This window comes from Ambystoma mexicanum, chromosome 5p, assembly GCF_040938575.1.
Source record: "Ambystoma mexicanum isolate Mex_15411 chromosome 5p, UKY_AmexF1_1, whole genome shotgun sequence".
In the NCBI taxonomy this organism is placed as follows: domain Eukaryota; kingdom Metazoa; phylum Chordata; class Amphibia; order Caudata; family Ambystomatidae; genus Ambystoma; species Ambystoma mexicanum.
Window position 1 is genome coordinate 171575788 of NC_090930.1, and position 18954 is coordinate 171594741.

Below are 18954 nucleotides of genomic sequence, written 5' to 3' on the forward strand. Positions count from 1 at the left end.
GTCTTGCCTTTCCAATCAGGAAAGCCACCCCCCACTGGGAGTTGGTTCCTTTCAGACAAGGTGAAAGACCAAGGGCTGCATAGTTTTGGACTCCTCCCTCGCTTCCTGCTTTTCCAGACACGTTGGAACCATTGGCAGAACCTCCACTGAAGTTGTTCCTACCTAGAATGGCAGGGGAAGATCTCAGAAACAGCAAGCACACAAGAAATGGTGAAAAAAGAAGGAACCCTTATGGGCATTATTGAGGCTGTGTTAACAGCCTGCGAGTGATCAAGACTAAAACCCAAAGGAAAAACCACTGCCACCAGCCATTCATGTAAACTTGCAATTGTAACAAAAAATGTCCCAGGTCAGTAAGAAAGAGGATACATTTTATCCCCCCAGCACTCCACATAAGGTGGGGTGTGCTGGCTCACTTATACAAAATGTAAAGGGAATGAAAATCCCTCTTTACTACTTGGGAACAGTAGTTCACCCAAGTACATGAACGAGAAATTAAAGGGGAAGCCCATAGGAACAACCCACCCTAAACCCAAAGGTTAGAGGAAACTATAACTCCAACCATACACTATGGAGACATAAAAAGAACACCCACAAAAAAAAGAGTAAAAGACTAGGTGCGAGAGGAAAGAGATTTCCCTTCACCTAGGTACAAAGTAAAATAATTACCAAGAAAAATGTTCTGGGGTTGACACAGGTCAGGATGATTTATCATACATACACAAATCTTATCTAACATTTACCTTTACATTTTTAAACTGCTTGTCACTTTAATGCTCAATTAGATTAATTTTGGGTCATAATGCCCACAGCCATTAGACAGGTCCCCTTAGCTCCACCCTGTTGCCATCTTCAGATTTGGCAGCGCATGTAATGTGGCAGTAGGAGCCAATAAGAGCCAGAGAGGGGTAGGCAAGATGGTCGCACCTGAATCCATGAAATATACCCATGCTGGAGAACAGGAGTGACAGGTAAGTAACCTATTGCTTCTCCAGCACTGGATCTTTCATGGATTCACATGCTGCTTTAATAAGATTATACAGCAGTACATACACACAACCAAATTAGGCAGAGGCACAACTCAATAGAAGTAACCAACTCACCTCTAAAATACTCACCTCAATGGAACAGGTTGCCAAGCACAGCCTGAGCGACTTGGGACGGTATGGACAGACCTCTACATGGCTGCCCTGCAGATGTCAATCAGGGGAACAACAAACAGGAACGCCTTACTAGAAGCCACAGCTCTCGTTGAGTGTGCTCTTGGTCTTCCTAGAAGTGGTCTGTTGGCCAGACGATGACAGTGGGAAATTCATGCCGACAACCATCTGGCAATGGAAAACTTGGAAAGGGCTTTCCCATTGCCAGTAGCCCCGCAGGCGGCAAACAATTGTGATGACTTCTGGAACTCCTTAGCGTGAGCCACATAAGAAGTTGAGGGCTCGGAAACATCCGAGGAAGGAACGAGTTATTCATCTGTAACTCCTGTTCTCCCGCATGGGTCTTGCAAGTATTCACATCCTCATGAATATTCCCCGTCGCCAGGCTGGGAATCCATGGTAAAAAGAAGGCAGTTTTGCTTTAGACTGAAAACTGCATGTCTCCTCTATCACTAATACTGCCCCCAGCCAATGACACTCGTCCACCCAAGCTCCTCACCTGGTGGCCATCTTCCCATTTGGTAGAGCACGTAAAGTGGCAGTATGAACCAAGAAGAGCCACAGAGGGAAAAGGAGGGAGGGGTTGAATGTGAATCCATGCAAGACCCATGCTGAAGAACAGGAGTTACAGGTTAGTAACTAGTTCCTACTTGAGCATGGGGTCTTGCATGGATTCACACGCTCATGAATTCGATTACACAGTAGTACATAGACATCTCTGTTGACACAGTAGAATCTTGTGAAGCTGCTGGTGGGGCAGCACGTAGCAGCCCTGCAGATGTCAAGCAGGGGGACACCATAGAGAATGCGGTCGTCGCTGAGATGGCTCTGGTGGAGTGGGCTCTCAGACAGCCTGGGAGAGGTCTGTTGGCCAGACGTTGACAGTGCATGATGCAGCTGGAGAGCCACCTAGATATGGAAGCCTTAGACAGGACCTTTCCATTCCCACTGGTCCACAATTGACATAGATGAGATGTATTCAAAAAAATCCTTTGGGTGTGCCACATAAAACCTCCATGCACGAGCAACGCCTAGCGAATGAAACGCCTTTCAGCAGGCGTCGAAAGGTTCAGAAAGAAAAGTGGCAGAACCAAAGGCTTGTTGAGATGCAACTACAAAGGAACCTTTGGCATAAAGGTGTGGATGGGTCTACAGCACCACCTTTGTAGCGTGCAAGGTCAAGCACGGCTGCTTGCAGGAGAGGGCCTGGATTTCTCCAACTCACTTGGCTGGGTGACAGCGCATCAAAGTCATCGACAAAGGACTCAGACGCCAAAGATTTTCCGAAGCAGCACAGCTGTGGACATTACCTGTCATAGATATGGAATACCGGAGGACCCAATCCCCTCGAATTGAATTTTTAGGACACCAGCCACTGTTCGTAGCCGACACAGCAAACACAGTTGTGCCTACTAAAAATATAGCAAAAATAGTACAAATCTATCTGCTGGCACCAGCATGTCTTTAGGCACATTTAAAGTAACCAAACATCCCACAGCTAAAAGGCTAAGGTGATACAAAAGTAACCCCATTGTATTGCAGTAAAGCCTTCAGCTTCAATCCACTGCACTTTTGCTCATTTTGTTATGGGGAATTTGATCAGGCTTTAAGGCTGTCAAGTACTGGGAAACAATGTTTCCCTTTTCTGTATATATTTTATCAACTTTTTTGGGCAACTTTTTATCATTGCACAATGCAATTTACAATGCAGTGCAATGGGGTTACGGTCGGAAAACGGTTGAAGTCTGTACCTAGACTGCGCTGAAAGGGATTGTTTTGTTTACTTTTGATGTGCCTAAAGACAAGCTGGTGGCAGCAGTTTCACTTTTACTATTTTTGCAATAATTTTTGCTAGCTTTACTGCGTTTGGCTACTAACTGTGGCTATTGTCCTAACATGGCAGTGCCACAATGTTTTTGCTTGTTCTTTTGGCCATCTTGTCCTGTGGCCTTCTCCTGCCTGCCAGGAAAATACTTTTGTGGTCATGCATTGCACATGAAAGCCATGATTTTCGCTGACTAGTACAGGGCCATGAGTGTGATCTCCCAGAAGTGGGGGCTGGGATTGTCTGATCCCAATCAACAAACGTGTTTCTGTGTGTCTTAGGAGTATGCATGAGTTTCACCATAGGTGGTCCCAATTGGACCACTACTGGGGAGTGTCAGAAGGGCAGATCTTTTATTAGGTGGATTGAGTTTCTGTCCCACCTAAGTTCCGAGATACGAAGAGGAGTCCTGCTGCCATGCCAGAGAGATCCGGAAGTAATCCTCAAGGAGTTAAGTATACTTCCCAGATGTGAAGACTGTGGAAGTCCTGTGGACTGTCCTAAGGAGGCCTGGTGATCAACATTTGCTGCAGTTCCAGTGGAGCCCTGTCTGGTTATTGATTATCAAGGGTTCTTTGGGGGATCTTTGACCCTTGGAGTGGTGGGACCAACCATTCCGGACATCTGCTCGAGGCCCACCCATCGTGAGTCTTAAGGGGTGTCCTTGGAACCAATCTGTGAACTGACCAATTCCAGTTTGGGCTACCGCAGTAGAGGTATTGTGTTTTGGCTCGGAACGTTGGGCACTCTCAGCTTGCTCTACATGAGTCACTCCAGAGAAATGTCGGCGTTCCAGCTTCAATGGCCAACCATGATCAAGACAGCTGTGTCACCTCCTGTCGCTGTGCATTGGCGACTTTCGTCGAAACTGGCTTTTCAGCGCCTGGAGTCGTGCTGCATCAGCGCGAGTTGCATTCCTCAACGAACAGATGGCACCAGCATCAGAATCCAACCAGGACATCTCTTGCACACGCAACTCCTGAGTTCTGGTGACTGAAAGCAATGGTGGGGAAACCAACCTCCAACGACCTGCCAAGTCTGAATAGGAACCGGAGTACCCAGTGGTGAGTTACAGCAATACTTACTTTCCCCCTCCTTCATATTCACCTGTAAAAGTTTGGAAACCTTTTGTAAAGCTTTACATCGGTTTGGTTTTGGCAAAACCTGTAGCCGAAAGCTGGGGACAGTTTTATTTACTAGAATAGATACTCATCTGACCGTTGGAACTGTTCTTCCCATCCACGAGACCCTTCTCCTAACTTTATCCCTCGCTCACAAAACTGCTGGAAACTTTGTGAACTTTCAGGGTACAAGATCCCAGTCAACTTTGGGTTGGACTTATAAAGTTAGAGTTGTATTCTTGTGGACTGCCAGCACTGGCTGCAGGGGCTGTATATGTGTTTTTATTATTAGTTTGTGTGATAGTATCACTTGCTTATAGTAATTTTATAGTGTTTTGCTTGGCCAATAATAAACATAGTATTTTTATAACTAACCTTGGGGACTTTTACCAGGATCGCCCGTTCCTGAGACTTACCAGGCCAGAGAATAAAAAATCCAGTCAAAAACACTGGGGAACTGTGTTTCCCTTTTGACTTTTTATACTTTGTAACTTTTTAACCTTGCACACAGCATCCTACAATGCAGTGCAATGTGGATACATTGCTATCACCCTAGTCTTTTATACTTGGGACTTTTGGTTACTTTTATATGTGGGGGAATGTTTGTGCTATTCTAGTATGCACATTCACGTTTACTGTGTATGGCTACTAAACGTAGCTAGTGCCCTACAATGGCCACACCATAGATAATTGCTTGTTCTTTGGCCATATTGTGTGTCTTCTTCCTGCCTGGCAAGGTCAGGAAATCCCATATAATGTCATGTACTTGCCCAGGAAAGATTCTGCAGTTGTGAGTGCTTTGCCCTTTGCCCAGGAAAGAAGTTGGACTGTCTGGTGCCAGTCCACATCCATGATGCCTGAGAGTCTAGGTGTGTGGTATGCGTGAAACCCACAGCGGTTCCTAATTGCACCATAGCTAGCTGTTTGAATTGTGCAGATCCTTACCAGTGGTGGGCTTGGACTTGCCTCCAGGCTGGATTTTGGATAACAAAAGGACTCCTGCAGCCCTTTTTTCAGATTAGCGTTGGAGCAAAGAATCCTGTGTAGAACAGCTGACTGTATATCTGAAGTTTCCTGAAAAGACACAGCATCCCATCATGCATCCGGCTCGGTGAAGCCCTGTTGGACTACCCGATCTGCAATGACCCTGCACAGTGCTTTAACCCCTCGATTGGTGGGAACAACCAGTCTTAAAGTGTTCTTGAGGATCCAGCCATCCTGAGCCTTTGGAAGTGTCCCTCACCAGCTCTCCTGTGGGCTACCTCGCTAGATTGGCCGCCATTCCATGTTTGCAGCCGGACCTTCGGTGGTCACCAGCTTGTGGTGTAAGTCACAACCCTGCTGAATTTCAGCCTCCCAGCTCTAAGGGATCCTGCTCTGGAAGGTCTTCTTCAACCCGCGATTGGAAGGACGCCTGCCATCGCCTTTGTGCGGTGGCCGTTGCTGGAACTTGCCTTCCCCCATCATCTTTCTGTTGCCAAGATAGATGCTTCTGGACCCAACCAGAATCCTTGCACCTGCAACTCCTGGGTAACCTCTCACTAGATCCAATGGCGAGAAAAACATCCTCTAGCGACCCCCAGTACATCCATCAGGCCGTCTGGGAGAATCAAAGTCAGGGGGGTAAGTAAAAGCAAAGCATTTGTATCCCCCGATCCTCCATAGGATAACATTGAGAACAAGTCTCTTTCCATCCTCCCATCACACTGCTTTTTGGTCGCCGCACCTGAGCAGCTTTACCTGAAAGACGAGAACAAATCTTTACTTACCAGTAACTTTGTGCCATCTCTTCTCTTGAATATTTCACCAACCCAAGTACTTCACTGTGTTAGGGAGATTTTTCATTTTTATGCCAAATCCTCTCTACCCAGTGAGACCCCCAGATGTTTTGCTGGACTTTTTTCTTGTTCCCCTGAATGAGGGGCGCCTTTTCCCCTCAATCATTCTTTTTGCTCCGACCATGGGATCCCTGTTCATTTTGTTGTACTTTCTTTTATGGAGTCTTGCTTTCCTCCATACGTTTTAAAGGCATCTGTGTTTCACTTTTGCAGCACATAGCCCCTTTTGTGCAGTGTTACTGGGAGCCCTCTGGGCTCTCCTTTTTATATGCTTTTATTTCCCTTAAGAACTATTGTTCTCAAGTTTAGGGGATACTTTTTATGCTTCTTCAGAGGCGTAGCCAGGATTGTCTAACAAGTGGTGCCTGATGCTAATGTAGTTGGGTCCACTGCAGTGACTAACATCTGTAAATGCCCACACCGTTCTGCTGAGTGGGCACTTAAAGATTTTGGGTGGGCGTTGCCCGCTCAGGAACTACCCTGTCTACGCTTCTGTCCTCCTTGGCTTTTCCTGTTGTGAGATCAGCAAATACCACCCTATGTGGAGTGCTGAGGGGTTACCTTGCACCCCCTTTCTCATTGATCCTGTAACATTTCTGTTACAGTGACAAGTATACACATATGGCTGGAAGCACCATTGACCCAAAATTGTGGGTTCTTTCTTTTATTGCCATTTCTTGTGTGCTTGTCCTTTCTTGGTCCTTTTCTCCTACCATTCGGGTTGGGGGAGGTCCTGGTTAGAGTTTAGTTTTCGGCAGGAATCCTTTGTGAAGCCCACTGAGGCTCCAGTGTGTCTACAAGGACAGGAATCGGTAGGAACTCAAAAACATTTTTGTTGTTGTGTCTATGGCTTTTATAAACTCTCAAACGTCACAAAACTTCTAACACATATATATATATATATATAAACAAATTAGAACACAACATCAGCAAATACTTAATTTCCACAGTAAATGAAATCGATTTTGATATTTAAAATGATCAAAGGAGTTGCAGAATTTCACCCAAACGATGCAACACAGCTATGCTCAAAGATATTCTCCTGCGAGATAAAGTTTTGAACCAGAATGCCTCAGGGTTATAGAGCATCAAATCAGAAACAAACAAAGAGCTACTGAAGTCTAGGGCCTGCGTACCCAGGCAGAGCAGTGATAGATGAAACAGGGTATCAACATCACCTTTACCAGATGATCATCTGCAAATCCTTTTGTCTCTCTCCAACCAAGTTCTGGCCCCCAATACTTCAAAGGTGGGGCATAGATTTAAACAAAACCTCATGAATTTATTTCGCCAAATGGGGGAAGGGAACTTCAACACGTATTGTTCCGGGATGAAGGGCAACTTAGAATATGCTTTTATCTGTTGAAAGACGGAGTAGTTAGACACTGTTTCCAGCGTTGTTATGCAGTCACTCTCATCAAGTGCTCTCTTAACTAACTGGATCTGTAACTAATAAATCGTATGAGCGATCAAGCTTAGATAACATAACCCTTACATCTCCTTTCCAAATGCAGAAACAAGTTGGAAACTCACTCTCATCTATCAGGTTTAACTTATAAAATAATTAATAAGGCTGTTGACAACTGATCTTACCATACAGGGATAACAGTTTCCAATCCACGGCTGCCTTTAAAGACAGAAGACCTAGCTTGTGTTTCATCACGGTGGTCGAAGACCCGTAGGGAGCCTCTCAGCGTTATGCCTTATTAAGCCCTCCAAAACTTTCCAATTAGGGTGGTAGTGAAGTGAATGCAAATTGATGTCAATGTAGCACCAGCACAATCTTGGCCTTATAATAAGTGATGGCCGGAGACAGAGACAATTGCCAAGTTTGAAGATAATGCATCTTAGTTGTGCCAAAAAGACTGCATTTATTCCTCATAAGATCAATGCGGACTGACTTGCACCTTCCGCTATGAATGGTGAAATCCAAATAGGAATACCTCTCCACTCTCCCCAAGGTAAAATCCTTTATCCTCCATGAAAAGGTAGGGCGATGATGCCGTTTGGCTCCACTCACCATAATCCTTGTTTTAGGAAGAATAATCCCTGGCCCATGAGAATCCACGAACAATGACATTTATCCAAGGAGCGCTGGAGGCCGATTAGATTATGGTTTAGTATGACCAAATCACTGGCATAGAGGTGGTATAGGAAAGACTACGTGTCAATCCTTGGGGGAGAGGCTCCAAACCCATCTAACCAGGAGCCAAGGTAAACGAGAAACAAGTTAAACAGCACCAGAGCCACAACGCACCCATGTCCCACTACTTGCCCCATGCAAATTGGTTACAACAACTCACCACTAGCATTCAGCCGGACCTGGACACTCAAATCTTTGTCTAACACTGTCGAATGCTGCAGTCAGATCTAAAAAACAAATATAAGCCAGGATCTTTCTTGGTCTGTTATGATTAACCAGTATAGACAATGTAAAACCGTTCACTGTGGTGCCGATCCCACTATGAAAACCTGACTGCATTGGATCAACGCAGTTGGCCTGTTTAGTCCAATCATTTAAGGCCTCTAATACAATTGTTGTACAGATCTTGCTACCGACATCAAGAAGGGTGACAGGCCAATAGATGGTATTAGCCCATCACCCTTCGTGAATTTTGGAAAGACGATTACATTCCTCCATGCATCTGGGATTTTGTCTAGTTCTAAGAATACTACAAATTAAAATACAAAGGATATTTAAATGCCCATAGACCAGGGTCCTCCATGAGGATGTTAATTGGTATCCCATCAGGACCTGTCACCCTGCAGGGCTTTGCTTTCCCATTCAGGGACTCAATATGGGCTGCATCCACGGTCAAATCCCAACTCCCAATCCTCCCATGGGGTCGACTAAACACAACAGCTTCTTCTCCACCATACTATCTAGGTTTGTGATCCTTCCAAGTTTCTTCCCCTGTGGGATTTATCTGTGCCTTTAACTTGCCATTAAGGATACTCCATAAGGCATCTGTATCCCTTGATCTCATCAGGTTCAAGATTCTTTCATCCCAGAGATTACATGCGCGCACGCTGATGCTTCATCCAGTTCCTGACAGATTGTATTAATCTCCTTTTTTCCTTATAGCAATTAATTCCCACAATCACGAAGTATCCTTCTGTGAGCCCTTTTCTTTCCTGAATAACAGCATCAAACTCTGCGTAAAGCTTTGAGTTGCAGAGGGAACAACCCTGTTCTGCCTAGGTACCAATAATTTAACATGGTCGCCAAAGTAGCTATTCAAATTATAGGCCGAGAAGATTTCTCAATTGCTTGCCTCCAAAGACCTATCCAGACTGCTAGTTAGAAACACATTTAATTTCAATATAGTACCTCTATTCCTAGCGTTAACCATCAGATTTGTTACATGCGAAGGGAACGCCTTATTAACCTGTCACTTAAAGAATCACCCCAGCAGAGAGTGATCACTAGGAAAAAGAGAGATAACAATCCACACAAATATCAATTTTTTTATTTTTTAATTTTTATTTAAAATGTTTTGTTTGATTTTACAAACTTTTTCATTTATGTTTTGCAGTTAGATTACATTTCTAAAAAGGAGCATTATACATCTACATTACAATCGTTCAAATCGCTTTCTTTGTTGATCGCCAACCAAAATTTGACTATTGTGAAAATTAGACGTTTATCTTGTCCTCTTAATAAATTGTCCCATCTTTCTTGGGTTGTCAGTTGTTTGTGGGATATCCCAAAGAAGTCTCTGTATAAGGCCTTTTTTTCCTTCAGTGCTGGGCAAATCATGATCAGGTGAAAAAGAGTTTCAGGGATATTTAACGCTTTACAGAAACGGCAATCAGAAGTTATGTTAGTTGATTTTTCCGTCATAGTTAAATAATCACGAGTCGGTAATATATTAAACCGAAAACGCAGAAACAGGTCACAGATGCTGCGGTCCGGAAAATAGTTCAAGTAGCCTGGCAGTTCGTGCAGGGCCCTTATTTCAGTTTCGCACTTAAGTTGGTGTTTATATTTGCTTTTTTCGGCCACAGTTTTATTCCAGTGGTCCCCTTTTCTTAAATACCGTCACATCCCAGTGCACGCAGATCACCAGGTATCGGGCTTCTGTCACACTTGGATTTTTAAAAAGAAATAAACCGAGGCACTCCGATTGTCCAACTGTCCATTGTCTTTAAATATAAAAGTGTAGCTGATGTATATTTATTAAGTACCAACATGGTTATTGGGTCTTTTGTAGATTAAAGTTTGAATAGGCTCGTTGTTGATCTTTGGAGGATTGGCCGCTATGCTTTGGATCCTTTCTTCGAAGTCCCAGGTGTACAAATTGTATAAGCAGGCTGCCAAGGGGCACCCTTGCTTCAAGCCGTTACAGGTGGAGATTGGCTTTGTGACCATACCGTTATTGGTTAACCGGACTCTGACAGAGGTATTAGAATAGAGTTGTTTAATTGGGTTCAGGGTGGCGGGTGGACAGCCCCATGCTGTTAGTTTGGTCCAAAGTTTTTGTCTGTTGACAGAGTCAAATGCCATCTTGAAGTCTATAAAGATGGCATACACCTGATGGTTCTTAGTTATTGCTTCATATTTTATCACGTTCAACAGTAATAGATTCACATTTGTTCCTATTTTCTTGACAAAACCAGTTTGTCTTTTTTCCTGCTTACCATTCTTCTCTGCCCAGGTGTTAAGCTTTTTTACAAGGTAGCCCGCAAATAGTTTCCCTAAGGGATCTAGCAGCGCTATAGATCTGTAGTTCACCGGATTTTTACGGTCTACAGCTTTAAAAATTGGAATAAGAATGCCCAGTGTTCAGGTGCGAGGGATTTCCTTTGTCTTCCCAATGAGCTGAAGAAGTTGGGTGAAAAAGGTCGCCCATTCATCTGGCGCTGCTTTAAGAACAGCATTTGATAGTCCATCGAGACCAGGGGCTCGAGATGGATTCAGGGCCATGATGGTATTTCTCAGCTCTTCAATGTCCCAGTTAAGATTCCAAGAACAGTCTTATTTCTCCAATTCGATTGTGGGGATGCCGATGTTTGAATTGTAGTGAGTCGTGAAGTGATTAATCCATGCTTGCGCTTTGACTTCTTGAATCATATGAGGTGCTTTCAGTGAATCGTTCAGCAATAACCATAGTTGTCTCGTGTTTTTCTGTTTGAGCACAGCTAGAATCGCTTCTGCATCATTTTGTTGGCTTTGATTGCTTTGATTGAATTTGAATATTTCTATTTTTCTTGTTTTATTTCGATTTCGAAGTCAGGTTCTTTCCTTTTTTTTTGTTGGCATATTCGTTTATGAAGAGATTTTTTCTTCAACTTGATTTCTAAATTGAACTGATGCATATGATTGTGTTTTGTTGCATTGTTGTTCTTAGACCGTGGTTGATAGTATTTTTCTAGTATCCAGCCATAATTCAATTTTGGTTGATCTTGAAGCGACGACTCTTCAAAGGTTGATATTAGGCCAGACATCTGATGACTTTTTATTCAGAGTTTATTCAAACCATTGTTGAGTTCGAGAGCTGGTAAGGTTATTCGCGGGTTCTTTAATCTTACTGTGTCCCATATTTGGTGATGGTCACTAGTGGACTGTGGAGCATTAGCAGTAGAGGTGACTAACTTCCGTATACCTTATGAAACGAAAATATAGTCAATAATGGATGTCGATTTTTCTCGTGACCAGGTTGGGAGAGGAAGACCTTTACTATTCAATGGAAGATCGATCAAGGATATATTACGAATGGTTAGCTCTTTTACCCATTTTCTGGCTCTAGATGACAAAGCCTGGGAATCGAGTTTTAGTCCTTCTCTACTGAATAGGTGTATGTTAAGGTTTCCGGCAATGATGTATTCTACTTGGTTGTTGGAGTAGGCTATAGTATCGATTTCATCGCATATTGAGTCTATAAATTTGTTGTCATTCATTGTGGTAGGATTCCAGTAATGTTAAAAATGGTTTAAGTAGATGTTTTCTGAGCATTGATCCGGATAATTAGTGAAGGTTGGTATGAGTATGGTGATGTATTGAGCCCAGGGATGGATATTCTTCCTTGATGTTATTGACCATGAGAGAGTAATTTTCATAAGGATCATCATTCCTGATGCAGGTCTGCCTTGTTGAAAGATAATTGGGGGATTCATCAAAGTTATAAATCCTTCACAAATTACGTCTTCATTCAACCAGGTTTCCTGTAAACAAATAAGTTCTGCTTCTGCAAGAGCGGCTGATCCTTCATCAACGAGGTGTTTATGATCTCTGGTGTTCCAAGAGCATAAGGATGTTATACTCGATTGGGCCGTTATACCTGTTGATTGTTATAGATAGGTTTTCCTGCACGGACTCCGTTGTTCACCTGGCATGTTAGATGTTTTGCGTTGGGGACTCAATTGGGGGGTCACGCCATATTTTTTGTCTATTCAAGGCATCATGTGTGTGTGTCTGGAAATTTTTCTTGTTGGCATCTCGCGACTTTGGAACCGAATCATTGTAATTCTTCTGATTATCATGTGCTGAATGTTGTTTCATCCGTTTGTTGTGATGATATGAGTCAAGTGTCGCTAATTTAGTGCTACATTTTTTTTCAGCCATTAATCTGGATACAAAAATCTCTTCAGCTTCAAATACTAACGTCGCTAATTGAGACTTGGTGGATAGAACACGCTCCATTATTTCTTCAGTATAAAAGTCAATCTGTGCTGTTTCCATCTGTCGTTTATTGGGGAAATGAATCACCTCAATGTCGCGGGAACCAATCTGGGCCAGTTGCGGAACTGTATTAAGTAAATGCAGAACATTGGGTCTATTCAAGGTTACAGGCTTGTCAGAGTTTGTCGCAGGTGGAACTAGAGATACTCTGAATGCAAAAGATGCTTTCATTTGATTAAGGAAGTTTGGTCTGATAAGTGGTGGATCTGTTTGGTCAGATTGGATCTCATTATTCTTAGGCCTCTTTTGCGTTTCTGGAGACGACCAGGATTCAGTATCACAAAGAAAAGTTGTTTGATGGATCCTGATTGAGTGGACTCATCTGGGCGGATTCAGAGGATGATTCGTAGCATTCATCAAGGAAAATCAATAAGGCGTCCTGGGAGTCTGTAGAAATAGAACCATTAGCGATAGTCGTCATCAATACAAATATCCATGACTGATTGGGCTTTTGTCACTTTGATGGTTATGTCTTGGTTAATCACAGCCAGCAAAGCGTCAAGTGGTTCAGGCTGTTATGGTCATCATATTTAGTTGTAAGGCTTGAAGCTTTCATAGTTGGTATGATTGGAACAAAGCTACCGGGCTTGGACGCTTTTCACTTGTTTTTGTAGTGATTTTGGATGTGTTGTCGAGCAGGGATTTTTGGACCCATTGCATTTTTCTTAGGAATGCCCACGAGCCCGTTTGAGGTTTTTTGGGTCTATTTATTTTTTATTCGTCTTACTCAGTAGCTCTTTTCCCACATGACCTCATTTTGTCAGATCACAGATGTCGAAAGGAGTGCATAATGTCGGTTCGGCATTAGCCTGACTCGGTGTAAAGCAGGGTCCAGTGCTCCAATAGGCTAAGATTGGATTTCATATTGTGTCATCTGGTCTCTTTTGGAGACAAATGCCTGCATTATGGTCAAGGTTTGGCTTTGTTTGGTTGTCTGGTGTAGATGTGACGGCACCTGTGAATGTTTTTTTACTTTTTCATCTATCATTTTCTTGGTGATTGCCGACACCGTCTCCATCAAGTTCTGTTTATCCACTCGGTCAACTATTGCAACTTCCACAAGTCGGCTTTGCCATGTTCCAGAGGTTTCTGCTTCGTTTTTAAGACGCTCCTGTATAGTTCCAATGAAGCCTTCAAGATGGGTTTGCTTAGTCATGATCATGGCTAGCAGGGTTGCTTGGTCTTTAGTTGAGTCAACAATGGCTTCTTGGATTTTGAGAAAAGGTATCATAGCTACTGATAACACTGCTACTAGCGTGTTCTGGAGGTCGAGCATCGTAGTTGGTAATCTTTCTTCAGGGGTGTTGTTCAATGTTTCAGATATCTTGTGTGAAGAAAATTATTCAAACTCTAAGAGTTCTTGAGGAGATTTTGGAGAACATTTTAGGGACACCTGGGGTCCTTTCGGTGCAAACGGTGTTGATGTATTGATCTTTTGAATTGGGGTATGATTAGGAACCTCCCCAAATACTTCAGCTCTTTTTTCCTGAGTGTCCATGATCGCATCTATCTCTGTTATATCAAGAGAGACGCGCAATGCGAACCAACAATGGCTTGGTGTTTTCACAACTGAACGAGTCTATAGGATAGTATGTCGATTGCCTTTGTTGTTTGGCTGCTCTTGCTCGTTCTTGAAGAGATGGTGTGAAACGAGTCCACAAGCGCGGATTTAGGAATTATTTCATTTCGTTGTCGGGGCTGCATTGATGGGGGACAAGGTCGTTTTGAGCAATCTGGTGGTATTGACTTGAGAAAAACATCAGAAGTTGGTTTGTGCAAAATGCGTTGCACGTTCCGTTGTTTCTCTGAGGCAGATAATTCTATAGAAGTTAAGTTTTTGGACAAGGGGGAGTTGGTGGGTTTTGAGAACAGGTGGTCTTTTGTTGAGCTGAAAGCGAATGAGCCTCATGATCAAAAGGCTGCGGTATATTCCCTGGTGATGTCATGGTTACAGATTGTAGTAGGGTTTCCGATGGATGCAGTGCTTGAGCATCCGGTTGATAGGTTTCCGCGGTTGTAACCGCGTGAGGTGACGGGGTGGACTTATTTTTTTTTGGTGTCATTGTTGAGCATTGGGCGCTTGTAAGATCAACCATTTTAGCAGGATTGGTATTTGATTTGCAAATTTGCTTTCTTTGTATCTCTGTTGGATTGGTACTTTTTTTTTGCCATTGCTACAGATTCTTCTAATTTCCCTTGTAATCGGGTCAGCAGCTTTGTAGGTTCCGTTAATAAATTGGATAGACAAAGAGGGATACAAGCACTGAGGACTGGATTGTCACAATAAAAGTATGTGGGGGTAACACGTACTTACCACCGATCCTGCCGGTCCCAGCCCGAAACAGCAGAAAACAGCCGTGCCTTTAACTCCACCGCGGGCTTCACGCTGCAAGGGTCGCGCTGTACTGCTTTAGTATGGAGCTTCCTGTGGGTGTGGCACGAAAAAGTCACGTGATGCTTGTCACGTGATGAGTCAAAGAGCTTGGAAGGACCTGCTCGCTTCAACTGCTGTCGACTCCAGCCGGCAGACTGTTGCGAGTTGGAGCGGGGCTTCAGAGCACAAGTATCAAACAGGATCAGGCAAGTTCAAAGGCAGATAGATGCCCAGCGGACAGCAGAAAACAGCCGCACGCTTAACTACACCGCGGGCTTCACAAATATCGAATAGTGACTGAGAAACAAACACAATCATCAGTGGATGAGCGTGAGCTAGAATGCCAGGTTTCCTCGAGGGAGATCCCCACCCCCCTTAGCGTGCAACACATTTTATACAATGTAAATCCCATACATTCAATACGTCCATCCATACTGCCACATCTCTGCGCCTGTTACTAGGCTACAATTTGTTTCTGTGCTCTGCTAATATCGGGTCCTCACCACAATAACAGTTGAAATCTCCCACCAGTAAAATATTTGCACACCAGCCAGAACCAACCCAATCCTCCACACAATGGATTCTACACACCCCAGAAAATCTTCACACCATGGGGAAGATGGATTCCAGTGAAGGTTTAACAATAATCACTAATTTACCATCCCCCTGACCCTCCACTGCAATCAGGCCCCCAGGCTAGAACAACTGCCAGAACGAAAGGATGACTAGTCAAAGAGCTCCCCAAATCACTTATTACAGCAGTGAGAAGGTCACTAGGCCAACCCAACAACCCCGAAAAGCCTCCTGGAAATGAACAACAGAACCATCCAAGACATGGGCATCCTTAAGCCCAATCTCTTGGAGATATGGACATTTTTTAACAGAAGGCCGTTATCTTCTTTAAAGAAAAATTGCCAGAAGACCTGGAATTCCAAGAAGCAAGATTCCACACTATCAATTTTACAGAATGTGACTCCCCTCTTAGTTCGATCTGAGGCCAAATAACCAGTGCCACTCAGGACCTGCAGCATTCCCTGCCATCTGGCACCACCCTAGGTGCTACTATTCTCAACTGATGGATGGCCGACCCCGCTAGACCCCCTGCACAATGTTCACTCTATCTTCCACCAGAACGTCAACAGAGTATATACCCTTTGAGTAACCCACCCTTAACACAGAAATACATGACAAAAGTTCCTGAACATTGGACCTATTTAATGGTAAAAATTCTGGAGGTTAAACCAAATGTTTCAATGTCAAAACAACAAACGCCTTTCTTTTTTCCCAGTTTTGTGCAATTCAGTCCGAGCACCCTTCCCCGGCCCAAGGGCAACATATGCTCAGGCACAGCACGCTACGTTGGGGCAAACAGGCCAGAGGTACAATGTGGCTGCTATGTAAAGTAAATATTGTATGCATTGTTTAAGGATGTGCTAGCATCTCCGACAAGGACACCACTTCAGACAAAAGCAGGGAGGCATCCAAGAGCTCATTTTCATTTATAGTCATACAATATTTCAAACTCCTTATTCGCGCCTTCCTCTATCCCGCCAAATTGTTAGAGATCTCAGGAAGGGGAGCAGAAGATATGCTAGCAACAACACTGGATTTCGGTTGCTGCAAGTTCAGAAACTGTGATATGATGTTGCAGAGAAATTTACTAGAACTGCAATTTTTGCGAGGTTTAGCCTATTTCATATTTTTTGTCTCTTTTTATATTTATGGGCCTGGACGATGATTCAGGAAGAGCAATGCCACTGGAAAAAGAAGAAACCACACCCCAAATGCTGTGAACACCTAACCTGGGACTTTGGGGAAACAGTTACCAAACGACTACTAAAAACCAAATGTTTACTTTCTTTTTCTCTTCCTAGGGGGAAAACCCAATGTAACTTGGCTTCTTTGGGTTTCAATTGTGCTGCAGAAGCAGGAATCTATGCACTTTCCTCATTCGGTGCAGGTATTTTTGCCCTTTCCTCATTCAGTGCAGGCATTTTAGACATTTTCTCATTCTGTACAGGGACCATAAATCCCTGTGAGGGGGAAAGGGGGGAGGGATTTGAAGGGATGTCCACTGGAAGCACACAAAAGACCCCCACAAGGCTTAACTTTCGCAGAGAGCCCAGAGTTACAACTGGGACAGGAGCGCGTATCCAGTGCCATAATAAAGCCCTCCAAACAACCTTGCCACACATGTCTTTCACAGATGACCTTATTTCTCGTACTTCATAAGTAAGGTTAGCGTAGCCCCTATCCATTGTGTCCAAAATCCGAGACAACACCGGAAAGGAAAAGGCATTCACAATTTATTTTGGTGCCTCGATAAGTCCAGATGTATTTAAATGTTGAAGACCATCACCAGGGGGAAAACCCTCGGGGGGGGGGGGGGGGGGGGGGCAATACGGGTGCCTTGAACAGGTGGTGAATAGCCTTGCACATTCTGCCGTGTATCGACTAATAAGGGCTCCCTGAGTCAACTGTCTCTCGCTGCAGCAAGATACTGCACACACCTCTTGAATGACTTCCCTGCACAGGAGCAGGTGACTAAGAAGAGAATCTTGGAGTTGCTCTATGGAGGATTACCTCGTCTTTACCATTTTTGCAAGTTCCTGAGAGACGCCTCGTGCCAAGATCGACGCCTCCTACAATCTGTCCACCAGGCCAGATTCCAGAAATCCATTTTAGCACCAGTCATTGGAGGAAATAAAATAATCTCAGAATGTCAACTCGTGAAGGATTTACAAAGAATAGGGACACTGACAGGAACACGCTTGTCGACCCTGTTTTACTTTGTAAGTAAACAACTTGTACTACTAGGACCAACCAGTAGACAACCCTATGCAAAGCATGAAAATCGAAACAGATTCACACGGCTTAGAAAGATTCATACACAAAACAGCTATACAGAATCGTGTTGGGAAAAACATGGAAAATATTCTTTTGTCATTTTTACATTCACCATTACGTTATTTTTCTGTTTGCATTAATTTCAAAGTAAAATTATTTAGGTTTACCTTTTCATTTTTGCATCTTTATTTTCATTTTGAGTGATTATTGCCATGATAACCAATGTAATACTAATATATATGCCCATAAATGGTAGCTATAATAATATCAGTGAACCGTATGGCCAACAATGAATCGCGACACATTCTTTTTAAGTTCTTTGGATTTCATAACTTACCTCAAGTTGCGAATTTGTCAATGAGGATAACGCACCAAGATTTAAAGGCATATATGGGACTTGAGAGGAAAAATTGTTTTGGCTAAAATTTATCCCAGCTGACATGTTCAATCGATTGGTGAGGCCCTAGAATGAGAAACAAAAGTCATTATTGTATTTGACAGACACTGAACCCAAGATCCAAAACGTTGCTTTTGTTTAATAAAAGTGCTACTCAATATCAATAATGAAATTAAATTGTCATGAGCATGTGTCTCGTTACATAGGACATTGTTCATGGAGTTACAACCTCAACTTATTTTCGAGACTACATCTGAGTAGCCAGGGGATGATTCATTAGAATTGGCAGACATTGAAGTTTTAGGCTATTCGTGGTTCAACAGTGCCACAGTTACCATCAAGCTCAGGCAGCAGGATATAAAGGCTGTGTTGAGATGGATTTTCAAAATCAATCCCAGGGTGGATTTTGTGAAGCCAACTTATTATAATAATCAAACCCCAATCATAGTAAGGTAGCAACGACTCAAGGCTTCGACTCTGGAGGACTGCGAGAGTGACCTAGGGCTACGAGTCCACACACAACACCACCAAATATTCCAGTAAAACAGACAAGTACAAAAATATACAAAGATGTATTAGGTGTTTAAAATACACACTAAGCAAGTAAAATGTCTAGGCAAATATTGTCTCACACTTACTATAAAAAGAAAGAAAGCATATAATTAAATTACCAGAAAAACACAGGTAAGTAGGCAGCTGCATGGAATTCA

General features: G+C 43.3%; 1 protein-coding gene across 1 annotated transcript in view; it reads right to left on the minus strand.

Annotated features, from left to right (window-relative positions):
* Nucleotides 1–18954, minus strand: part of ATRX (ATRX chromatin remodeler) — a 2430811-nt gene that overhangs the window by 78769 nt on the left and 2333088 nt on the right. The window contains exon 32 of the mRNA XM_069612585.1: nt 18185–18310. Coding sequence (XP_069468686.1) covers nt 18185–18310 — 126 coding nt within the window. The remainder of the gene's footprint in view (nt 1–18184; nt 18311–18954) is intronic.